The following is a 26,288-nucleotide window of genomic DNA, read 5'->3' as shown; positions in this document are numbered from 1 at the left end:
TGACACTTTTCCCTGTATGATGGCTTCTTTGAAGCATGTTCATAATGCTCAGAAAAATTATTTTGGATGGAAAACTAAAATTCAGACCATAACTGAAGTGCAACAGGCTTCCTTTAACAGCAAATAAATCTAAAGTTTGTGTACCTGGACCAAGCTACACATACAAATTACCGATAGTAACCGCAATCCATGCACAAAACATTAATCACCACCACAGTATCACCTTTTGGAACCTCCTGAACAGCCACATTAAATGGAAAATTCTGCTTCTGTCCAACAGACTGTAACCAAAGCCATGTTTTGAAACATGACTAGATCTATCATGAAATTTTGGAGTTTCCCTAGTTAGCATCATGTGCTCAGAACAACTTCTGCACAGATTTTTTCTTTTATGCAGATGAAAGTCAGTGATCAGTGGAAAAGCCAGTTTGTTGAGGCTGCATATGCCTCTTTAAAAAGTAAATGAGGAAAAAAAAATAATACATATATAAATGTATATATAATAATAAAATGTATACCTCCTTGTATACTACTGAAATTCCAAGTTGATCCTCAATACTCAGCTAGTCTATAGGTGAGTTATTTAGTTTAAATGTGTTCATAGGTCACTGGACTGAGAAGAAAATGCACACAACCAGTGTCCTAGAGACCCTCTTATTTGTTTAGGGGTAAAAATATGAGCATTTCTTTGCCTTGGGGTTTTGATGCTCCTCAATTACTGTGCCTTGATTTGAGAACTGTAAAGAACTGCTGACAGTCTTACCTGCAGGTTTCAGCATCAACTCCTCACTAAGACAGTTATGAACTCCAATCTGCAGCTCTTGTTCAGGAGTACCATGGTGTATCTTATCTGAAGATTTGAGCAGACAGCGCATGCATTCCAGGTTTGGGAAACTTTCAAAAATGGGTTTCCTGTCTGCCAGCATGATGTGAGCTCTAACAGGGCTCCACAAGTCACGTTTTCCATCTATGGTTGGGATTAAGCCTGTATTCTGCAGCTGGAGAGCCAGTTAAATCTCAGACATCACCATCAGAGCAATCAGGCACATCTGGATTTCAAGTCAGTTAATATTCCTTACAGGAATCATCTTCATGCATTGTCATTTTGGGTTTGTTTTGCTTCTAGGCACTGTTTATTAGAGACTGTATATTTAGGATTGAATGGAATCTTTGAATGATTAGATCAAATTTACCTGTGCTTTACCTTTAGAAAACCTGTGTCCAAAAAACGCTTTTAGTACTCGCACCATCAATTTCAAATGAATAAATCACCTATTTAAAAGCTCTGGCCAGGGTAATGATCACAGCAGTATCTGGATTATTGATAAAGAGGGTTGCAGAATTGATACACTCAACAAGAACTACATTGCACATCTCTTCTTTCGATTTATGCTACTAAAATAGGAGACATAAGCCTATGGTAGAGTAGAAATGTAGATTCACAGGGCAAAATCAGAAAAAAACCATGAAGTAAAGACAGCCAAGCCTTGTCAGTGGTTAGGTTGTCGCTACTGCTGATAATATTCCTACAGAAAATACTTTGAAACCTCTGTGTCTTCTGTCAGCTACTCTCAAGATTTCTCATTACAAGTGACAGATGTTACTGGAAAGTGGAGAGAATAGATAAAATGGTAATAGAAAGGGTTAAGTGCTTTCAACAGCATCTTTTTGTATTACACTGCTTTTATCCAGCATAGTAAAATGTACCAAATAGATCCTACATGTCTAAAAATAAGCTTGTCTTTCCCCCACAGCTGAGCTGGAATATAAGTAGAACACTGATTTCCTGGATGAAATAGGGCCCTTTGCCTTAGCAAGATTCTGCAATTTTAGGAGTTTCCTATGCTGAATACATGCTCCACATGTACTAGTTTTCATCCAAAGAACCAAGACCATTTTTCAAACTTTTTCAAAATGAGTAACTCCATTGTTTATAGGCATGAAGTCAACAAGATTCTCCAAGATATCGGGAAGGAGCAATAGCTGGTTGTAAAGTTTGTGGATTTTTTTGCAATCTCTCGTCGAACAATATTCATAACCGAATAGGAATGTGAGATTGTCATTTAAGTAGTTACATGATATGACGCATATTTATGCCTAGGGAAAGAACAAGTCTACCATTGCAGAATCCCTGCTTTGTCATCATGCCTTTTCAGCATGCCTCTGAACATCCATGACATCTTGAGTTGTCATCCAGAAGAACAGACCCACTCATAAACATCAGTAATTTCTTATTACTTCTTGCAACTTCATAAAAACTAAATTAAAATTTAATGCACATATTAAAATTCTGCAGAAAGAAACCAGCTTTTCAAAATATCTGCCAGAGAAATATCAATGCAAAATCTCAGAATTGCCTTGAAACAGAATAAAATTACTGAAATTCTGAATGTTATTGGCAAGAATATCAGCCTTCTCCTGCAGCAAGGTCAGGATATTTACAGGGTACTAATAAGCTAGTCCTTGGTTTTTGCAGGGTTTCCTCATATATTTCCTAAATTCTTGTAATTCTTGATAAAAAACAAAAGCTTGCCTCTTGAGTAAAAAAGGAAAAACCCAGTGCACCTACTAAGGCACACTGTATGGGAAACTGCTGATCACAGCCTGACCCTCTGATTAACCACCTGAGGCAAGCAATGAGTCAGCTGCAGGAGCACAGGTGAAGGTAATTCACTTCACAAAAGACTTGCTAGCCTTTTTTCAGAAGTTGCTTTGTACAGTTAACAAGCTTCTAGGACAGAAAACATAGCATGAGCTACGGTCTGTTGTGACCATCATGGTCTGTCTGTAACTAAAATTCAGCCATGTAGAAACCATGGCTTTGCCCAACACAGTAATTCTCAAGGGAGAATTTCTCCTGACATGCTAGACTTTGAATCAGGCCCTTTCAGAACAACAAATACTCTTATTTTCTAAACAAAGAGTAGGTGCTATAAATACAGCAATTTATTCCAAAAAAGAAGGTTTTACTACAAAAGTAGTTCCACAGTGTTGAAACTTTCCTACTGTCAGAACAAGCTGGAGGGTTTAAAGGATGAAAAAAAACAAACAAACAAACAAAAAAAAATCAGTGGAGGAGCCAACTAGGTGTGCAAGGAAACAGCTTTTTGTTAGAAAAACGGTGGTTCAGCATTTTGCCATTTTCAGAGAATCCCAGCCTGCAAATGAAAAGGAAGGAAGTGTAAGGCCTGTTTTTTTTTGTTGTTTGTTTTTTTCTTTCAGCTCAAGCTAATACATAACTTGTTTCACTTAAACATCCATCTCCTAACCTAAACTCTACATGCATACAGATGAGTGCTAGAAGAAGGGTTCTCAGAAGCTTTTGCTGACCTGGGAGTAAAATTCTCAGCCACATTTTTTCTTTAATCATAGCACTAAAAGTTAGAGTGAGCAGACCACCACCCCTGGATGACCCAAGGATGCAGCAGATTTACTATCAGCGCATATCTTCTGCTAATAAATATACAGTAGCAAGGAGAATGCACAAACCAAGAGAAACTGCTGAAGCTAAACTGACCTTTAAGATGCTGAAGAAATGACCTCAGGTCTTTTGTTACCTGAATAAAAACAGAATAGGTCCCACACAGTGCACGTTTCAGTTCAGCAGCCGCTTTAAGAAAACAGATTATCAACTGCAGTCCACTAAGAGTCATCAGAATAGAGAATAAAATGATGGTCCATTCCACAGCATTAGTAGGTTCAGCACACTGAGACCAAGCAGAGTAATCTGTGAGGTACCTATTAGAAAGAAAAGCAATGTGAGGAAAATTAGATGTGATTTTTCCAATTAAATTTATACACATTATTTTACCTTTCCTATACAGAAAACCCACGTTATGCCTTATATGCTTAAAGTTTAGGAGCCAGCATCTGGGGTTTTATTACAGTAGAGCAAGTCCTAGGTAAGCCTGTCAAACTTAGCTGAATAAAGACTCATCTTTAGTTCCTCATCTGTTTCACTGGCTCCAAGTAAAACACCCAGATGTTAGAAAGATGTTGCTTTTTTTTTTTCCTAGATAGCAGAACATCCAAATGTCGTCATTCTGACCAGTGCATGCAGCCTGGATGTCACCATATGCAACTTCCAGAGCCATATTTTGCATCCTTGAGGAATGGCATGTGCAAGCTATGCCCTTTTAACTGAGATGTGCTATAGCCTGGCGATTCTTTGCAAGAAGCTTTGTTAGATTCACTTGCTCAGTGATGGTTGTTTATTTCCTAAATATTCATATTTTTGAGCATGTTGTTCAGCACCTGGCCCTTTGAGTTCAAGCTTCCATTTTATAAACACGTATTTCCAAATGGGATGGTAAGGCTGGCAACATATAATAGAGACTGCAGGATGCGTTCCAGGGTGTTAAAAGAGAGCTGGCTTCAGTCAGAGATGCCCATACCTATATTACAGGAACTCCTCCTGTTGTATGCTGAAGAAATGTGCCTCTGATTCACTGACAAATGTAATCCTCAGCACATGCAGCTGGAAGAGCCTGGAATCATATGCCTTGAAACATTCAAGTCTTGTAGAGCTTCAGTTTTTTAAAGGAAGAATGTAAAATTTTGTGGAAGTATCCCCACATTACTGATCTTATAAAATGTTTCAAGCTTCTGGAGTCCAAACCACCAACAGCATGTCAGGTGTTTTATGAGACACTGCAGCTGTACACATAAACTTCCAGCAATCAAACTGCAGACCTCATTGAGTTTAGTTGTTAAAGGGAAACATACTGAGTTATTAAATATTAAAATGACATTTTATAATCTTTGAAGGAAGAACTTGAGGAATTTGAGAGAACATTGTGGAAGTATACATCTACACTGAATCTAGTCTTTTATTCTTTACTACACGTGGTTGCGATCACCACCAGATAAAGGGCACTTGCCTCTAAGGACCTCCAGGTCTGATCAGTACAAAGATTCTTACATTTAGGCATTTGTCATTAGGAGGCAAATACCTTTCTTTCAAGACTCTGTTGCTCATTGAACAACTTGAAAAGGTCTGACAGTATAGGTTTTGTGTTCAAGAGACTGTGCCATTTTGTGTGAAATCCCGAAAGAATCTGTTTGACCACTGTTTTGACAAACTGTTTATTCTACCAGTTAAAACTGATGTTTCTTACCCTCCAACAGTATCTTTGAAGATGTAATCCCATCCACTTGATGAATTGCAGAAGGGGCCTTGGATCAATCCCAAGGTAAAAATGATGCAACTGTATCCAGAGAAAGCAACTCCAAGCATGGCTAGCACAATTGAAATAAAACTCTGAAGAGAGAAAATATTACTGTATGAGGGCAGTCTCCACATCACATGCACTCCCTCACCTCACCAACCTACTTTTTTAGAGTTGAATTTCACTTGTGGTTGTCCCAGTCTTCAACTACTGAGAGAAAAATACTAGGCAACAATCAGTAAGCATACATACACAGAATTAAGACAGAGCTTAAGGCAGTTTCATAACTATCAGTTAAATACTGATGCTTTTTAAACTTGCATTCCTACAAAATTGTATCTCAGAATGTAACATAAGCACATATTTAATGTTTGCAGCCCAGATATTGCATATTGAGTTGGTACAGGTTGGGGGGGGGGGGGACGAGGGGGGAAAGAACACAAGGGGATGAAACTGTTTAGTTGGGGACTCTGCTAAAGCACTTTGGCCTTCTTATTTTATAATTTAATTTTTTTTTTTTCCATCCTGAATATGCATCAACAGGAAAGAGCTGCCCTTTCTGTGACCTCTCAACCTGACTCAGAATCCTTCTCAGTGAAAAGAAGCAGAACCAGAGCAGAGGAGAAAGATGTACTACAGACATAGGAGCAGGAAGCCATGGAGAACAAACACCAGAGACAAGCAAAAATAAAAGATAGACTCACTCTGTAGGTTTTGTTACAGCTCTCGCTCTGACAGCACCTATAGAATGCATTACACTCCAGTGCTATGAGGATTACTGCCAACAGAAGAATCTGTAAGGGAACAACACAGTGAGTGAAGGTGAAATGACTGCAGCTGTAGTGAGATGATTCTCTTTCTTACCAACACATGTGCTAAAAAAAAAGTCAGTATTATGGTGAACTTTCATTTGCTTACTGGATTATTTAAACCCAATACTAGAATTTCAATAAATAAGATTTGGATTCCAGAATCACAAGCTGCCACTCAGAAAGGCACTCCTCTGAATGAGGAAATATTGAGACAGCAGTGTTTCTGAAACCATCTGGAAAAATGAAGGAGAAGGCCCTGGATTTGTCACTTGAAAGGGCTGTTAGTAAAAAAAACTGCAAGAAGAAAGAGCTAACTCAGAAATATAGTGGTTACCAGTCATAGCAGTGTTTTAGGTAATCTACTGTTTGGAAATACATAAAATATGAGCCACCTGAAGATTTGCTGACATTTACACTTTTACTGTTGGGATGAGCTCATGCTCATCAGCATGCTGGCTGAAGTTCTCTCACAGCCAAGAGGAGATGCGCTTCAGTACTAATTGCTTCTGAAGCAGCTGGAACCTTTATATGCTGCCAATATCTCTCAGAGTATAGTGGGCCTTGAACCTTATGTATCCTCAACTCCAAAACCCTATGGGTTGACTTTGAGTCTTCCTTGGGGCTTTCTGTCAGAGGCTCCAAGTGGGACCACTCTCTGGTGTAGAGCATGTTTACATCTTGTCCCATCCAGACAGACTCAAAGGCTACATCATTGTCTCCCGTGTTATTTGTTCAAAGGCTTGTTGTTGCTCAGAGACCCATGTGAAATCATTTCTCTTCTGATATATTTAAATTAATGCACTGCAGGTGCTCAAGAGCTTCCCCCTGTTCCAATGCAGCCTGAATCAGTCCATGACAAATGGTAGGACTACATTTCCACACCAGAGGCAGTTGATTCCTGGTGTACTGGATGCCCCTCCAAGCAAACTGCTTTCACTTGCTACCCTGTTTGTAATAGGAAAATATACATGCTAGTAATAAATTGTTTAAGATCCAGAGGCTAAAAATGTTTCAAAGCATGAAGGTAGCTTTTGCAGTTAATTTTTTTTGCTATGTTTTCCAACTGTGTTTCTCCATTAAAATTCTTTGCATGATACCCTGTTCCCTATGCTCAACAAAAGTTTGGATTTCTTCTGTTTTAAGAAGAATACATAATTACAAAAATAAAGTTTTAATATCTCTTCCAGTTCAGCAACTTTGTAAAAACACCTCACTCATGCACATTTGCCCTTTTCAAATACTGATTCTGTTCACACTCTTATTACCTTACTACTTTCTTTTCCTGAGACTACAGGTCTTTATGAACCTGGTGAATAGCATGAGCAGTAGGCAATGCCATACTGTTACTGCAGATGAGCATATTACAAATGTAATGAGGAAAACATAGCTGCACCAGTCAAGGTGAGACAGTTCTCTGTATTTAGCCTAATAACTGACACCGTGAACTGTATCCTCTCCTCTGCATACCGAGCTTAAAAACCTAAGGACAGTTATGATAGGCTTTTATAGATCTTTGCTTTGCCTTGCTAAAGAGCTTTAATTCTTTATCCATAAAGCAATAAATTCAAATAGTGTGTGACTCAATAACACAAGAGTAAGTTACACATAAACAAAAAGCCAATGGGAAAAATAAATCAGCCTTGCAGATTCACATGTATGAAATAAAGTAGCATATACAGCATATCACTCAATATATTCACAATTTCTTCAGATTGATCAAGTTTTCTGCCTGTAGCGTTGCAAGAAAGAAATCCATACTTCCTTCAGAAGTGTAATTATCTCACTTCACAGTAACTGAAGATTGTTTGCAGTAGAATTGCAAGTCATTAAAGATCCATAAAATCAACACTTACCATCACACCTGAGAAACAGATGCCTTCAAAATACCACACGTAGTTGGGATGCTGGTAACTGGCAACATAGGACGCATCCCCATTAGGAAAGTATAAAAGGACATTAACAACAATACTCCAAAGTGCAAGAGGTACCAGCAGGCAGCTCAAACAGCTTCCACATGTTTCTAAAGCCATCTCTCAGGAATATTAGCTTTGCTCTTCTAAACTAACAAAAGATTACAAGGTTTTAAATATTAAAAGTGTTCTGAGCTACTGTTTGAATCAGTCTCTTCATATGACTCCTCTGCTACAGAAGCACACAGTTGCGCTCAATTGTTGGTAGAACAATAGACAAATACTGCTGTCTAAACTATCTGTCCTTTCTGAGCATGTGTCTTTAAGCAGCAGTTTCCCTTCTCAAAGATCCTCCTTAATGATCTTCCTAATGAAATATGTGTACAAGTTAGACTCAGGAAGGAACATCAAAAATCTCATTTCCTAGTGATCGCTTAGAAACACACTCCTCCTGTTGAAATGGATTCCTGTGCAGCTATTCTAAGGCATGAGGCAGATTGTTCATCATTACTGTAGCAATAATTTTTCTGACCTTACATGGGCTGTTCAACGGATGTCAAACATCTGCACAGAAAGTCAACATTGCCATTGTTCATGCAGATATTGGCTTAAGAGCAACTATTATTAGTATTAGAAAAGTGTAGCAACACAATCTAAAGGAAAGAGAGGTCCCTTCAACACTAGATTGCACATGCAGTTCCTGTGGAACCCAGCTATGCCTGCTGATGAGAGGCACTCCTTCAGAAACACTAACTTGAGTCTTGGGCATGTCACTGGGCACACAGAAGCTCAAACAACGCCAGCTAGAAACTGCCAGGCAGATATCATCACATTTTGTCATTATTTTCAGCAGAATGATGAAGCTGAACTGTTTGATGAGATAAATCCTGCTATTTCACATTATTTTGGTCTGTACTTACACCTGAGTATGTATGGCTACAGATCTCACCTAACTACACAACAAAAGGTCTGGCTGCTTTTTGAAATACATTTGTGGCTCAGTACTGTGAGAAGCAGAAGCCAGGCACTCATTTTCATCTGTCATTGCCCTGACAGCCCTATGCAACTAAGCACCCATTCCAGTAAAGCAGAGCCAGAGCTGTTTGAATGTCAAAGCACAAACCATACCTTCTTTTCTGGCCCGGGTAAGTCATTAGAAATGTAATTCAAGACCAAGCTAAAGGTTTACTTAATAGGAAGTTCAACATTAGAGGAGAAAAATAAAAAATAAAAAAATAAAAAAATAAAAAAATAAAAAAATAAAAAAAAAAAAGGGAGGGGGAGAATCTTTTAGAATCAATGATGTTATATATGTATATACTTCCCAAGAAAATGGGCATGGCCCCTCCCCCCTAAGTGGAACCAGTGACAAACTTCCCTGGCAGACTCAAAGATGTGGTATACGTACTGTGCATTACTGCTAATGGAAAATAGCTGAATTAAAAGCAGGCACATCAGAACCCAGGACTGATTTTTATTACAAGACTCAGTTCATTTAGCAGGTCAAAATCTCCACTCTGCCACCCCTCTCCCCCCAAAAAAAGAAAAAAAAAAAAAAAAAGTAAATGCCTGAATTACTATTGAGTAGGCAACTTCCCATAATCTGTTCTGTTTAGAAGAAACTCACTAAGAAAACAACACCTGAAATAGCATCCATTCTTCAGTGTACCAACACACAGTATGCCTTCAAATTTAAACTGAGCTCTGCAAATGTCACATCAAGGTGTGTTTTGCTGCCAACATGCTGTACTGCCAGAACAGGACACCACCATTTTACATGAAGTATTAAGCAAGCCTAGCAATTAGTTTCTCAAATATCTTAAGTGTTGCAAGATCTGGTTTCCTGTTGCTGCCAATATCCATGAATCCATGCAAAGCTCATTACTGGAAGCCCTTTGTTTACTTTAGGTGAAGGACTCCTCTGCTAACTGAAAGGAATCTAACCCAAAACAACTGCTTTTCTACAATGCAACTAATAAAAATCCCCAAAGTCTGCCTTAGCCATTAGGCACTGAAGGAATTCAAGCAGCTTATATATATGTAATATATGTATATATTTTAATATGTATTAGCAATAGCAACATAATGTAATAGCAACATAAACACTGAGGGGTGACATCGGTGGTCCTACACAGATCTGAGCTACAGTTTTAGTTCAAAACTTTCCCCTAATCATTCTGTTCATTGGCATACCTAACCTCGTTTCAGCTCTCTAATTAGTTACGTGAATCAGAAAGAGAAGTAATAACTATGCAAGTGTATAAGTAAACAAACAAAACCAAAAAACCAAACTTTAAATTTCCTGAGGATTATACCATATTTCATCATATTATTTTTTCCTCTTCCTCCTACCCCTCATTTCACAGCCAATTTAACCTCACAGATCCTCTTTCAAAGTACTTTCTCACATATAAGGACATTGCATTGCACAGCAACAAGGAACTGACTATGGATACATGCACATCTTCTTTCCCAAAGCAGAGCAAGACAGGGATAAATTCAGTGTGCAGCAGCTGTACTAAAGACTGCCCTTAACTAATTCTGCATTTGTTATGTATGAATGAACGGTACTGCCAGAACTACATATGCTGAGCTTCTAAACACCAACTCCTCCTACCGAGCGCTTTGTTTTTTCCTTTTTCTTCTCACATCTGTATGTGAGAGCATTGGATAGGAGGAGAGAAGGAGAAAAACATCAAGTTTCTGGCTACTTTTAAAGACCACTCTCCTAGATCAAAGTAGGACTAAATATACACTGATACCTGTGGGAAATTCTTTTCCCCACAAACAGAAATTAACCTGTCCATTTTCAAATAAGACATTATCTGCTGGATTCCAAAGTGAAGAAATAATGGTAATTAGCCTCAGTTTTTTGAAACCAATGCCACGTTTTGTATGTTGTTCTGTTTTTTTCTCCACTTGAAAAATGCCACTACTAGCAGCATACTGACCTTGCTAGTAATGCTGTTGGCAGTGTATCATTCAGATTAACTTTACTATGGGGTAAAACATTTGCTGCAATATGCTGCAAGATAAACTTCAGGGTCTTGCACGGGATCTTTGGATACCACCTCCAGGTTGCTTATTGGTGAAGTCTAATCTTTCAGATTAGTCTAGCACTGCTGACCTGAATTTGAACTGTACTGCCATGCCTGGGGCCCTGCTGATTGAGGCTGCAAACAAGAACCCAGACCTGTGCTTTTTTTTTGTTGTTTGTTTCAAGACTAAGTAGTCAGGAGGTGAGCAGAGCACTCCTTGGGAATAAAGCAGTTTGAAGACTGAAGCATCTCGTACTCTGACAGTATCTGCTGAATGGAAAAAGTAGGTTATAACTTCACAGAATCACAGGGGTTGGCAGGGACTTCTAGAGGTTATTCATACTAACTCCCCCTCCCAAAGCAGGCTCCCTACAGTAGGTTTCACAGGAAAGCATTTGGGGGAGTTCTGAATATCTCCAGAGAAGGAGACTCCACCACTTTGCTGGACAACTTGTTCCAGTGCTCTGTCACCTTGGAAGTAAAGAAATTCCTCCACAGTTTTATATTTATGTTCTATGCCACCACTATCTCTTCCTCTAGGATCAAGAAAATGGCTTCAGTGTGGGCAGAAGCACTGACAGCTGCTGGGTAATTTTAATACAAACCTGTATTTGAGACAGAAGAAGCTTAGAAAAAAACCCACTTTTTAAAGTATCCTGGTACTTTTCCAGTTCTTTCCTTAAAAGCAGAAGTTCATTGTTGCCCTTGGTCATCCACATTTTACTGTTGCTTTATTTGTTGCTCCAGTTGAGATTTCATTTATTTCCACTGCAGACTAGATTTGGTTTATGTTCATTTCAGCATCAGAATGAAAAATGCAACTTTATTGGGAAAGCAGCATGAAATACAGAGCTGTTGTGTGAGTACATGAAGTTTATTGACCCCAGTTGTCTGTACTACTATGAAATGAACCAAAGCAGCTCATTTTACCTTTAGATGAAGGCAAGTCAGTGGAAAACATGCGTATGAATTCAACAACAGAGGCCAGCCCTAAGTCAGCTAAATTGATGGTGACCACACAGTTTGACAACAAAGCATGCATTTCAGTATACACGCAATATTTAAGAAACAAAAACACAACACAGGATACTCAATGCAGCACGCACATGCAGCAACTTCAACTCGTTTTCTGGTTTTCTAGCAAGAAAGTGTCTGTGAGGGAAACAAAAAGAAACCATCACATTAAGTGAGAGAACACTAATATTGTATCTAACTGTAAGTGCTAAGATTAACCCCCAAACAGACCTAGACAGCCACAGCACAGCATTGTAAACTCCAGTAATGGCATGGAAGATAGGAAGCAGAAGACAGTAATGTTTTCAAAGTGCCACAACATTCAACCATGCCAAATCAAAATGCTCTTGGTGATAGCATGCCCATGTTATAAACCATATCGCTTTCAGACTATAAGGCAATTCCAATGCTACATCTATGAGATTGTATGATGCTACAGTGTGATGGATGCAGCAGCTGTGGGGACAGACACACAGTATATATATACATATACCTGCTTACCCTTGGAAGGCCTTAGGTATGCTGGGATCTCCAGAGAGATCCCCTCACCTCCACTGCCAACCCTTAAATGAGGTCTGGGAAGGGGTGCATCCTGGCTCCAGCCCTTTCAGTCACTTAGGTGCACTGCATGCAGCTGAGCTCCCCTGGGCTGGCCCTGCCTTCCCTCCAGGTGCTCCATCACTGCTTCAAGCTGTGACTCAGCATTTCCACTACAGACTGATTTTAACAAGTCTCAAAATATCTAATATGATGCTAAAGAAACTTGGAGGAAATTCCCCTTCCTCATTCATAAAAGACGAAAACATACAAAACCAAGCCTTCAAAAAGTCCTTCATATGTTTGTCAGCTTTACTATGTATATGCAGTTTAATTCCTTCTTTTACCCTACACCGACTAAGGAAGATTTTTGCTGCAAGTTTTATTATATATGACATACATATTCTCAGTAGTCTATCTGCTGCTTTGAGCAAACTGTGAGACTAAAGTAATACAGCTAGAGGAAGCAGCCTGCCACAAAACTGTCACACTGTGCAGTAACAGCTTAGGCTACAACAAGGATCCCTGGCAGTCTCTGACACATACTTTTTCAGTATCACCTACACAGTGCTGATGACCACAGGTACCACAGCGTACAGCTTCCTGAGAATGCCAAAAAAATAGCTCCTAAGCCTCTGCAGCACCATCAGTAACAATAGTGCTTAACTCTCTTAACTCTCTGAGAAACATGGTAATAACTAGCTGAAAAAATGGCTTACCTCATCACTGCTGCAGCACAGTCTACACAGTCCTCCAAGAATACCGTTGACTATCTGTATGGAGCACAGAATGAACTCTATTCCTCCCAAGACAAGGAGAATGGAAAAGAGAGTGACATTCCACTGCACGATGTTGTGAGGTTCTTGACATTTAGACCACTCATTATATTCTAACAAATACCTGTACACATCAAATAAAAGTATAGTAAAATTGTGTCAGATTAGGATGCCTACAATACAGTAGAAATAAACTTCATCTGGTATGCAATTGCAGTAAGAATAATCACTCTAAGTGGGAATAAAAAAATGTAAAGGGCTCATTCTACACAAATCCTGCTCTGTTTAAGTACATGTTGAACTATGAATCACACATTTTGGTTAAGTCTTAATTTCCTTTAAAACATCTGATTTAGAAAGGCAAACCTTCTATTATTGATCAAGGTAAGATACAATCTCAAGATAGTTGAAAGAGCAGAGCAACTTCCTGAAACAAACACAGAATTTTCCAGGATAGGGCCTTTAAATGCAGCAGTTACTGATTTGAAGCCAGTGTGTCACTTCATTTTTTGTGCTGCTGCCTCTGGGCCTTCACATGCCTAATCTGCACTAGTCACACACAGAATAAATTTAGAGGGCTACTGGAGTAGATTCTAGCATCTCCTCCTCCATTTTATCAGAACACAAGCACTGATGAGCCATGAGCAAGGAATTAATTCAGCTCTCCTATATTCATCCGTAAGTTGAGAGGGGTGGGGGAGAAGGAATGTCCCTCCTCAGGAGGGGTGCTACTGAAATATAAAATTCCAAATCTCTGCTGCAAAGGATCTTGATGTGGTTCAAAGATCCCTCAGAGTCCTAAAACAGTACATCTTATACTCACATGAACAGTGAATAGATATATTTTCCAGTATATTTTGAGAGAAAGAGACCTATACAAGACATCCTATTATCAGGATCATTCAATTACTTCCAAGTATTCTTTACCAGGTTGTATTAAGAGCACCCTTTTGTATATCCTTCAGATACTTAATGTCACAACTAATCAGCATATTCATCAAATATGTAAAACTGAGAATTTATTTTGTTTTAAACTACAGTGGTGTGAGCAATTATGATCCCATCTGTTTAGTTAGTGAATGAGGAGCACAAACTTATGGATGGATCCTGGTATGTTGTTACTGAATATTCCTGGAAGGTTCAGGAGTAAAACTAACACCATATGTACATGCAGAAAGATGTAATGCACTGACAAACAGATAACTTACCCTCCAGAGGACTCCGTGAAAGGATAGATCCAGTTTCCTTCTACACGACTAAAACAATATGGTCCCTGAGACAAGCCCAGTGCTGAAATGATTATGCAGTACCCAGAACCAAGGATCCCAACACAGGCTGCCAGAACTGAGGACAGCATCTGCAGGGCAAACACAGACGTGAGAGTTGAGCACAGCCTTCTCAGTGTCCTGAGGGCTGTCTGGGATTGCAGTGTGAGGGCTCACTTACCGCACAGCTTTTCCCACAGTTCTTATGGCCAAAGCACCCGCAGCAGTCATCATTATGAAGTCCAATGAATACTACAGCTGGAATGAGCACCTGAGTATGGGGCAAACAAACCACACTGCTCTCTGTTCTGTTTTGCTACGCAGACAAGGCAGATAAAACACATACTCACACTGCATTCACTTGCATTGCTTGTTGGCAGTGTTGGGGTGCCTGTATGGGTTATCCCATTTTACATCTATTTAACACAGTAGGCATCTCACTACTTAAGTCAGTAGTACCAACAGCAGGATAGGTATAGTTCTACTTTGACTCTGTACATAAATAGCACTTAGGTTCACAAAGAGTCAGTTGGTTAAGATCACACTGTGGAATTAATGTAATTTCAGATGTTTTAAAATACTTTTGTTCATCCTGAACACTATACACAGCAAACAAAAAGCTTTGAAAAAACAAAACAACAGCAACAACAACAACAAAAAAAAAAAAAAAAAAAAAAAAAAAAAAACAACCAAAAGAACAAAACAAACAAAAAAACCCACTGCATTTACATTCTGTCAAAAGAGAACTATGCGATAGGTCTCTGAAATGTGTTTTCTTAAAACAAAATGACCACCACCAGTTTCCGGAGACTACTTACTGAATAGTAGTTACTATTGTCTGTGTGACAAATATCCTAACCAATTCAGTCAAACATCTCACTACAGACATCTTGCTTTTTCTAGGATTTCACGTCCACAAAATTTTCAGAGACAGAAGAACAGAGCGACAACGCAGACACCATCCACAAATTTTGGCATAAAATCAAGAAGCAGAAACAAACACAGAGCTGTTCAAAGTATACTCCCCGCCAGCACTAGTAGGATTTAACACTAATTTACACTTATACAAAGGCACCACACCCAGAAATACCTCAGAAAAACCATAAAGAAAGAGCAAAGTATTACCAAAGAACAGCACGGATTTACTTAATGAGACAGAGCAGAGTCACATACTAGTCACAGCCTTTACTGAAACCTTCTTCTAAGCCCCAGTGCTTCAAATGCAGAAGAAGTTGGGCAAGAGTTTGTTTGAGAAGCAATTGCATGGATTTCACCGGGATTAGTCTGTGTGGAAAACTCAGTCTTTTCAAATCGCAGTCTAGCTTCCAATAGGGCTGTAACACAGCTTTTAAGCACTTCTCACAAGACATTCTTATCATGCAGTGGTTTTCAACCTATGATTTGCTGATGCCGGGAGACTAAGAACGAATGAAGAAGGAAGCCTAGATTTAGAGAATTTTAACATGCTAAATTCCACTCTGCAAAACTGAAAAGGTAGAAAATAATTGCTTAAGATTAAACAGCCTCTTACAGTGAACACACTCAGTTCTTCATCCTTGGCTATTACTCTAATGTAAAGCTCTGCTAACTGCAATTTGATTCCCCTGAATAATAAAGAACTAAAACAGAACAACTGTTGTCTTTCCATAATTAAATACTAGTTATCTACAGACATTAGAAAGGAGAACAGCTCACTGAAAGAATAAAAATGTAAGATTTAATCCTTTAAATAAATCACATCCCTCTGAAAGGTCTGGTTCCAGTACTGCATTTGAGGTCTGCAACCTATATCCTAATTCTCAGATCAAAAGTGATAGAGATTTACAGATACAATAATTAACACTAACTAATAATACTATGGTGCAATATAGCTGATTTCTTTCTTTTTTTTTTTTTTTTTTTTTTTTTTTTTTAATACAACTCCAAAAACTCCTGCCGACAAGACATTCAACAAACAAATTAATGCAATGGTAAAGAAAGAGTACTACCAAGTAGCTTCAAAATAAACTTGCAAGAATGCACTAGCTTGTTACTTACCAAAAGGCCTCCACCTAGAATGCCATGTAGGCACTCCACATATTTGCTGAGATGATGTTCAGAAGCAAATCTTGTTTCTCCATTGGGAAAATAAAGTAAAATGTTGGCAACAATGCTGAGCAGGGCAAGGATGAGCAACTTACAACCAATACACCTAGCACACCTTCCAAAACACATGTCCACAGCTTCTCAAATACTTCTTCTACTAGTTCAATTCAACCTATCTCATATTTGTCCACACCTAAAGGAAGATCAGTCTTTATTCTCACCTCCTTAAATACCCAGGGTTACCTAGCTACCTGGATGACGTTTAAAATGTCTTAATGACTATAATTCCCTCATTGTCAAGCGAGGGAACAAGGACAGAAGAATGTCATCACCCGTTTTAAATGAAATAATTGTTGACAAACCAAATGCAATCAAGGAAATACTCTATGCTAGGTAACTTCACTGTAATACATGATGCACGGAATTATCACCAGTGAACATAATTAGACATGGACAGCAGCCTCCAACAACAACACAAGTTCTTTTAAGAACTGAAGGAAAAAGGTTTTGTTTTCTTTGTTTGAAGCAGCTTTAGCATTTACGTTTATAGACTGATTCAGAACAAGCTGAAGCTAGGGAAAGAGTAGGCTGACTTCCACAATACTGAATCAGAGATTTGGATATAAACAGAATAAAGTCTACCGCAAAGAGGAATACATAGAGATGCCTCCTGTTTTGCTACCTGGTTAATGCAACAGGAACAAACATCATCAGGAGGTTGGAAAAAAATAAAACAAAATGGGCAGTCAGACTTTCAAGAAATGCACCTATTCTTGCCATTGTAAGCTGAACTTAGATTATCAACCATTAATTAAAGCTACATCAAGAAACACTGGTGAAAAATACTACTTTATAAGCAGATCATAAAATAAACTTCTTGCAATGAAAATTCAAGTCCAGGAACAAAACAAAACAAAACAAAAAGCTCCTCAGAAAGAGAGAAATGTATTTAATCATGGGTTTCCAAACCCTTGTACATGTACTGGTTACATTAATTTGCAAAGTTAATGGACATACAAAGTGACCTGGAAAAACTACAATCTATCGTGTTCTCTTTTCCCTCATGAAGATGATGCAGGTGTTGGGGGCATCAGTGAATGAAATAAAAAAACACAAGCCAACAAAATGTTCTCGCAGCCCAGAAAGCCAACTGTATCCTGGGCAGCCTCAGAAGTGAAACCAGCAGAGCAAAGGAGGTGGCTCTTGCCCTCTGCTCTGCACTTGTGACAACCCCCAGCCCCTCACAGAGCTACATTCAACTCTGGGCCCCAGCACAGGGACACAGACCACAGTAGGGACAGAGGATGGATGGGAGGCAGGGACACCCAGAGGCTGCAGCACCTCTGCTGCAGGGACAGGCTGACAGCTGGGGTTGCTGGACGGGGCTCCGGGGAAAAACTATCGTGGCCTTCCAGTACCTAAATGGGGGTTATGAAAAAGACAAAAATAGATTTTTTCATGGGCACATAGAGACATGACATGGTGTAATGGCTTTAAACCAGGAGAGAGCAGATTTACATTTAGATGTGAGAGAGAAATTCTTCAGAGGGCAGCGAGGGCCATGGCACTGCTGCCCAGAGCAGCTGTAGGTGTCCCAGCCCTGAGGATGCTCAGGGACAGGCTGGATGGGCCTGGGCACCTGGTCTATGGGAGGTGCCCCTGCCCACAGCAGGAATTGGAGCTGGATGGACTCTGAGATCTCTTCCAACCCAAATTATGTTATGAATATATGGTTCCATGATAGCTAAGAAATGCACAGGATAAGACAAATTTCAAGAGATGTTGCCAATGGTATTGCCATAATACAATACAATTCCCATTGTAAAAAAAACAGCAGTTACACAAACTGAGTTTGAGAATGTTGGATTTGTTTTCAAATTCAGATATTAGGAGACTGTGATGAGACTTTCAGTTAACTGAGGGGGAGAATACTCATCACTGTAAACAGAAGTCCAACTTAAATCCACAGTGTTCTGGCAACTTCTGTGACCAACACTGAAGTTTAAAGAGAAAGGAAGGAAGAAAAAGTAATGGTTAAAAAAGAGAGCAGTCTTACACAGATGTAGTGATGTAACCGCTCCGGGTATTGTAGCTGTTGACCTTGGAGACTTCCTTCATTATGAGAAATATCCTCCGATTGTAGAAACATAGGCTTACCATTATTGTGCACTTCACCTTTGATGACTAAACGAGCACAAACATCGTCCTGCATGCTTCCTCTGCAGAAGACGACTCCTCAGCCAAAAACTCCCTTCATTGTGTCATGCTAAAAACAACACACACCCCTCAAAAAACACCACGCAACCTTCCCCAGCTGTCACCCTTGATTTGACATAAAATTTCATATAACCAAAAACTTCCTACTTTTAAAATAGATATTTTAATTGATTTTTTTCCACACAGGCCCCTGCATGCCATACGTCTCTTAAGCGGTGAGGATGCCATGAGAACCTCTTCCTTTAGCTCTCTGGCATGTGGTTAAGACACAATCTGACTGTGATTCCCTTCACAGAAAGGAGACTTTTCTGGCCCAGTTATCTAGCATTAACTCTTCTAGTCCTTCTTAAACTGCATGTTGCTCTTTTTTTTTTTTAAAAAAACAATTTTATCACCACCACTTCAAAAGAGGTTCTTGTTTCCTACACCCACAAAACAGTTAAACATTTGTAGTGATTGTTTCTGGCATCAGTATTTTTTGAGCAAATACAAGCAATCTCCTGGTTTAAATTAAAGATCTCAGACAAATGGAAAATAGTTGCGAGTTTATACTGAAAAATATTATTTGCTTCTTCTCAGCAGTCACTTCCTTGCTCCAGATGACCAGCATTACTGACTTACATTGCCTTACAGTCACTCCTAGACTGGGTTTACTGAAAGACACAACAGTGATCAAGAGACACAACTGAAGGAGACTATGAGAAATGACCTGAACTTAACTTGAAAACAATTCAAAGAAAAAAAAACAAAAAGCCTTGAAGCAAACAAAAAATTAATACATTTTAAAAACCAGTCAGAACTGAATAAACGGCTCCGCAAATGCCATTGGCCATATTTGGACACTATTCCTTAACCTTTATCAGAAAGCTTCTCACGACAACTTTTCTTGCACAAATTCTTGCACCCTCCATCAGGCAGTGCAGTACCTCTTATGAAAGCAGAGGCTAGTAAATGTGTGACACTGGCAAATAAGACCTGCCTTGAGAAACAACAGCATGGACTGCACGTATGCATTTGAAAAGACTCCACAATGCAATGCACTTGTGCCAATGCAGGTTAAGAATTCATGCTTGCATTTGTTTGTAAACTACTTTCATTTGTTCCTCTCCTACTGCTTTGCAGGTTACTGCTCACAGTGGCAAATACCAGTTCAGATTACTGGGAACGTAGGATGAGTATACAGTCATACATTAACTAAGCTAAGCTACAGGAAACCTCTTTGCCACCTGTTCCGACATAGCGCTCAGTGACTTAAAGAACACTCACAGCTTCTCTATAATCAAATGGAGAAACACCCATCCATGCTAACACATATTTCCAAATGTCCAAATGATGTTTGGTTCATGTTTTCCAGCCATCACCCGCAAAAAACACTATGCTATGGGTGTAATTGCCCTCAGGCATACCACCTCAGAGGTATATGTCAGTCAATCCGCAAACTCCACCCAGACAGCCATGGGAGGGAACTGCCTCTGTTTAGAAATAGTCTCTGTTCAGAAATAATTTTTGGTGCCTGTAGTCTCCTGGTTGCATCCAGGAGAAAATATCCATATTATCTTTATTAATTACATGACAACTACTTGGATGAACTAATTAACTACTTTTAAGGAGGAGCAGACCACCAGCTGCCCTCAAACAAGCCACTGAACATAAAAGCAATCCTTACATGGCTTTAACACATGCATACTCTTGCTTGCTATCTCTGCCATTAATTTGAGACTGAAAGTTGCTCTAAACTTGACGAAAACTTGAAGCAAGAACTCACAGTTTATTACAGCAACACACAGAACTACCACACTGAAACATATGGACAAGATTTATTAGTAATAATGCTGACACAGTCAGCATTGATGCAAAAAAAATGGTTTTGATGGTTAATCAACCAGCTCAGAGAACTGAAACCTTAAAATTGTGGCGCAACTGCCACTAAATGAATCTACAAAAGCTCCTCTGTCTGAAGAAGAGCCCATAATCCTTACTTAAGGACAACTATTATTAACCCAAACCAATGCTACTGTAGCCTCACTCCACAATCAAATAAACCACTTCAAAAATTTTTTTTGTTGTTGGCATACAAACGGCTTGCATTCATTACCCTTCCCAACAGTGTTATTATGATAAAAGTAGAACAGCAAACAAGCAAGTTCTATTACTGTTTCTTGTCACAGCTTGAGAGTGAAACCCTGGCTAAGCAAAATGCCTCACAGAAGTTTACTTCCTTTGGACTGCAGCATTTACACAGGCTTACTCTGTGTATTCCCATTCTGTGCTTAAAACTGTAACAATATTGCAAGCATGAAGAATTGCCATCACTGTACTATTAGCATACTGTTCTATCCTACACGTATGTAACAGCTGTACAAATCAGAAAACCGAGTTTAGATTAGTATATATACACCTCTGCATAACACAACCCCAACATTCCCCAAGTGTAGCAATGCATATAAAACAGACATCCAACAAAAGGTATTCATAAAGACTCTCAGTTATTTCCATCAACTCCCAAGATTTTAACCAACTACATTCACCCTGAGGTGAACTTGTAAGACATACTACTATCCTAACTGAGAGCTATTCAGGGGTACAAAAAGCTGAAGAAAATTAGAATGTGTCTTTGGAACCATTGCAATTATAGCATCAGCACACAGCTCTTTGCATGTACAATTTGTACGTGGGTTTCTGATTGATCCAGAATGATCAATGAGCCAATGAGTGTAAGAAGACTATCATAACAGAACGAGATTTCATGCCACCTCTCAGCCTGCTACAGCACGGTACCCCTGGATCCCTGCTGTCCACAGGTACAGTGAGAAATGCTGTTTACACAGTGATCACAGTCACTTCTGCTACTGTAACTGTGCTATGATGGGAAACTCCTGGCCTAACCACCTACATGTAAAACATTAAACTAAGAACTCATCTCTTTGATGAGTTCAAGCAAAGCCAAGCTGTGACTAAGGCCTGTTGAGAATACATCACCAATTCCATATTTAGTAACACCTTCTAAAGAAATAAGCAAAGCTCTACAGTGAGGTAGAGCATACGTAATGCAACAAAATTCATGAAACATTTCCCGATACTTTACAGGTAGACTGTTAATTCACATGCAAGCTATATTTGTGAGAATTATTTTAAGTTCATCTTTAGAAGACTGGTTATTTTTCCTTGTGGAAATTCAATGAAGAAATCTGGACATTAGCAGAGTTAAGGACAGCTGGAAACAGAAGCTGAAGAAGCAGAATTTTCCTTGTGTCCTATCTTATCATTCTTGACTCACTGTTCTCTGACGAAACACATCATTAGAGCCCACAGGAAAAGCATGCGCTCATGTCTGACACAACAAGAGCTGTAAAAGAAAAAGGGTTTCCTGCAGCCCCTCCAAACATTGCAAAGGAAAGGAAACAGGAACTGGATTACTATAAAGCAGATGGATCCTGACGGGACGAGACCATAGTGGGGACCCTCAGCCTGTGGGATGGGTGCTGCCATAGTGTGGAGGGACTGCAGGGGTCTGTGTGTCTGATTTGTGCAGGGGGAGCAATCTTGCATAGCCAGGAGAGCACTTGGAGGGGATATCCAGCACCAAAGCCACATGGATCCTCTGTGCACCCAGGGTGCCCCTTTCTCCATCATTCAGAAATTCAGGATGGGGACGGGCAGGGGTCTCATGCTCCCTAGGTCCTGCTGGGTAACCTTTGTCACTGTGGAGAGGAAGAACATGCTGAGGGCCAGGTACCTGATCCCCCCAGTGGCTGCACTGGCAACGCTGCACCAGAAACTGTGGGCTCTCCATCACTGCCAGTCCTCCCTTCAGCAGGTGTTGGCACCAATGGGCACAGAGCTCTGATTCATGCACAGTGCTTAGCAGTGGTCACAAGATGACAGCAGGCTTTGCAGACCCAGGTCACTGTCCCCATTTGGTAGCTGCCCAAGGCAGGGACAGGAAATCAGGGTGTCAAGGTAGCATCCAGCCCTCAGGCTTCTATTACTATTTGCCAATTAGGACACTTGGAGGCTTTTTTTTTAACTCCAGAAAATATGTAAATATACCAGCAAATACAGGTCAATTGGATAAGTGATTACACACAAGGCTTGAGGCAGTAGGGCTCAGTGTGACTACAGGTTTAAACTGGCTGCTCAGAGAAGAAAACAACTCTCTGTGACAAGAGGCAACGTAGTCTAATCATCCATCTGTAGAATACCTTTTTTTGTCTATACCAAACCCACACACCACTGCTGACCTTTAGCAGAATGGCTGGATGCAATTTCTGCTGCATTTCAGATTTAAAAATAAATCATACTTTTAATTACACTTAATGAAAAGAGAACCATGCAATCTGCTATGCTTAATGTTTTCAAGCAACCCCTCTAGCTGCGTAGAATGGTGGAAAACAAGGAAAGGACGTGAAATATATATACATAGCCACAGAATATCCGCTCTGTAAAACAACAAATGGAAAATCTTCTTGCTTAACTGGTGCAAAGGTTAAAAATCAGTAAACCAAGAACGATAAGATACTTCAATTTTTCTCCCTCAAAAGAAAATTAAGATCTAGAATTTACAAACACATCTTGTGAAGAACTTCCTTAACACTGTAAATTATGTTTATGAAGAGCAAAAAGAAGAGTAATCACTACTGGTTACACACAGGAGCTCTAAGTGTATGTGTTACAGGTTCCACAGTTTTCATGGCATTAGAACTTCAGAGAGCTAAAGAAATAATTTTTAAGGACCTTGAAAGCCATGGAAAATGTTTCTAACTTTACCCGCCTTCAAGAAAAAAGGCTCAGCTTCGGCTGTAGTGCCTTAAGGGTAGCTTCACCACCGCTGCATTTGACAGGTTCTGCACAGACTCCAGGCTGACCTCCTGAGGATGGTGGAGGGGTGTAACCACCCTTCTTATTGGACTCAGCCAACACACGCCATCAGCCAGCACTCACCCCCAGAACCTCGTGTTTGATATGCAGAAGGGGCTGAACTCCACCCCTGTTCTGCTACTGCAGGAAGCAAACTTTGTGTGAAACAAAACACATACAAGCAAATGACATGAATACCATCCTAATCCTAATGCAGGCAAGTGAGAAGAATACCATCCTAATCCATATTTGCTTTATTTAAAGCAAAGGGCTGAATTAGCCTAGACTCCTTACAATTGCACAAAACTGGGGAAAACTTAAAGAGAGTAACTCCAGAGTGGTAATATAAAGCACAGTCTGAAACAAACATGACGCAACTAGTTTCAGATGGATACTTTGAAATGACAGATGTTATCATATGAAAGATAAAGTACTGGATGGATCCAAAGTCCTATTATAGCCACGTAATGCCTATATCAACAGGGCATTTCAACTTTATAACTAATATTTGGTTAAGTTCAAGCACAATCCTGCCAATAAATTAAAGTAAACACATCTATCTAGAGTACATAAAAGCAGACTAACACAGGCTGGTACTTAATAGCATGGGAATTCCTCAGTGTGCATGAGTAATCGCTGTGCTCGTAGGACTTTCTTCATTTTCTTTCAGTAAACCTGGCGTTGCACAAAACATTAAGATGACTTTTAACTACAAGGCCTTTCTAAGCACGAGTCGTGCTCAGTTTGTCCAGACTACAAACCCCCATCGGCCTGGAAGATTTCATTCCTGCCCTTCAAACGCATTAATGAAACAGAAACAATAGATGTAAAGAATGGTTTTGGAAGCTGAGTAGTAGGGAAGCAGAGCCACACCAAGCACTTCTGGAAGGCTTTACTGCAGTGTTCACTGGCTCTTGGATGGTGATCCTCTTTCTGCTCTACTCATCTGTATGCAAAAATGTATGCATGTAAATTTTTGCTTTCCCAGACAACTGTTAGAGTCCTGAACAACAGTATATAGCTTCCTGCTCCTCCTCTAAAGACTATGGTGCCTTCAGCCCTTTGGCCCTTGAGGTTACATGGAAGACAAGAGGATTAGTCCACTATCTACTGATAAGCTTGGCAAGGAGTAAGATACGTGGTTTAAAATGCCTTCCAGCTGAGGAAGGCCTGGACACCTCAACTTCTATAACTGCACTCCAAAAGTACCAACATTTGCTTCATGTTAAAAACAGGCCTCTGAACACTGGTTTGCCACAACATACTAAAGAAAAGAATTCCACCATCCCAGCACAGTGCAGCCACAGTTTCCACAGCACAGGTGTTGCGAAACCCACTGGGAAATCATGTTAGTTGAGAGGCATCTTTGCAGATCTAGTCATAAGCCACATCAAGACAGATCCATGACTCTTCCAGTATTCATCACATGGCTTAGCAGAGCACTTGTGCAAATATACCTAGTGTTTCAGATGCCAGGCACACACACCTGATGAGCATTAAAGGAAACACCTCTGCCTAACACTGAGATGACCTTCCTAAACCTACTAATATCTTTTAAAGTTTTATGTCTGCTTCCCAAACTGCTATGTAACCGTATGTTTTGGTTTCAGTATTACTCAGTACATCGATTTTCTGCTTTGAAAATAGGAAATTCACTAGTCTAACAGGTAGCTCATTAGCCTTAAGAGTCTGTCCTATGCTCCTTTGTGCTGGATGCAACTCCCATTGGTGTCATTAGAAAGTTTCCTCAAGTAAGGGTTATAGGCATGGGTGTGCTCTCAGCCAAGTATTTCAAAATAGCCTCCATGAGCCACGCTGCAGACATTGCTCCCTTCTAAAAACATTTCTCAATAGGCTATGGGTGTGCTACTAAGTGACTAATAACTTTTTCCAGCAAGCCTTGGATTAGAAGGAATGCTTGCTCTTGGCAGGGAGAAGCATTATGAAACTATAATACATCATGTCAAATATGTGAGTGTGCAGAGCGTGCTGACCTACCTGCTGAGAGACTGCAAGCAGTAACTTCTACTATAGTAAAAACATAACTCTTCTCTTTTCTCCCTATACATTTTGCAATCAGCTACCATTTTATTAGATACAAAACAGAACTACGTAAATTCTAGAAGGTGTGAATATCAGAAAGTATAACCAGACAAAGCTTGAACATCTAATTAGAAAGCAATTAAAAATGTAACTGATTTCCTACGCATAATTCTTATAAGAAATACCTATTCACATGATCTTATCTATGTCTTTTAGGTAGAAACACTTCCGCTTAAAAATAATTTAGGAGCAAACTCTTTGTATCACATACTCTAGAACACTATGCAGAATTAAACAAGCTATTGTGTTTTGGTGTTGTTTTTTTTGTTGTTATCATGTTGCTTTTTTTAAAAATTACTACTACTGTGTTCTAAAAATTGCTGTATATGGGGCAGAGGAATGTTGTTGGGGTCATTACTGGGACACTCGAGAAAATAGAGATCACTAAAAGAATGTATTTGTCTTGAATTTTCCATGTTTTTTACTTTCTGAGGTCTAATAACACTTCTGAAATTATCTGTTTCCACATTATTACAGATACCACCAAACCATGGAAACAGACTATT

At 39.6% G+C, this 26,288-nt stretch overlaps 1 protein-coding gene across 2 annotated transcripts; it reads right to left on the bottom strand.

Annotated features, from left to right (window-relative positions):
* Window positions 1–746: 746 nt before the first annotated feature.
* TM4SF1 (transmembrane 4 L six family member 1) lies at window positions 747–16,734 on the bottom strand. Of its 2 annotated transcripts, XM_072344976.1 has the most exons (6): window positions 16,558–16,734; window positions 14,702–14,791; window positions 14,464–14,612; window positions 13,199–13,379; window positions 12,035–12,080; window positions 5,873–5,962 (listed from the first exon to the last, which is right to left on the bottom strand). In XM_072344976.1, the coding sequence occupies exons 1-5, from the start codon at window positions 16,732–16,734 to the stop codon at window positions 12,066–12,068; spliced, it is 612 nt and encodes a 203-aa protein (XP_072201077.1). In that variant the 3' UTR covers window positions 5,873–5,962; window positions 12,035–12,065. The 2 variants fall into 2 exon arrangements, with proteins under 2 accessions (XP_072201076.1, XP_072201077.1); XM_072344975.1 differs by lacking the exons at window positions 12,035–12,080; window positions 13,199–13,379; window positions 14,464–14,612; window positions 14,702–14,791; window positions 16,558–16,734 and adding exons at window positions 747–3,158; window positions 3,558–3,738; window positions 5,118–5,260; window positions 7,834–8,250.
* Window positions 16,735–26,288: the final 9,554 nt, after the last annotated feature.

This window comes from Excalfactoria chinensis, chromosome 9 (genome assembly GCF_039878825.1).
Source record: "Excalfactoria chinensis isolate bCotChi1 chromosome 9, bCotChi1.hap2, whole genome shotgun sequence".
In the NCBI taxonomy this organism is placed as follows: domain Eukaryota; kingdom Metazoa; phylum Chordata; class Aves; order Galliformes; family Phasianidae; genus Excalfactoria; species Excalfactoria chinensis.
The sequence above is the reverse complement of the archived record's forward strand: the minus strand, read 5'-3'. Positions and strand labels throughout refer to the sequence as shown.

What these genes read in the sequence shown, in the direction of transcription:
- TM4SF1 (XM_072344976.1), bottom strand. Translation starts at nt 16,734, where the DNA reads ATGTGTTTTGGAAGGTGTGCTAGGTGTATTGGTTGTAAGTTGCTCATC. An exon ending in ACTGTGGGAAAAGCTGTGCG is followed by an intron (nt 14,613 to 14,701) that starts GTAAGTGAGCCC and finishes TTTGCCCTGCAG; the next exon opens with ATGCTGTCCTCAGTTCTGGC. An exon ending in TTCACGGAGTCCTCTGGAGG is followed by an intron (nt 13,380 to 14,463) that starts GTAAGTTATCTG and finishes TGATGTGTACAG; the next exon opens with GTATTTGTTAGAATATAATG.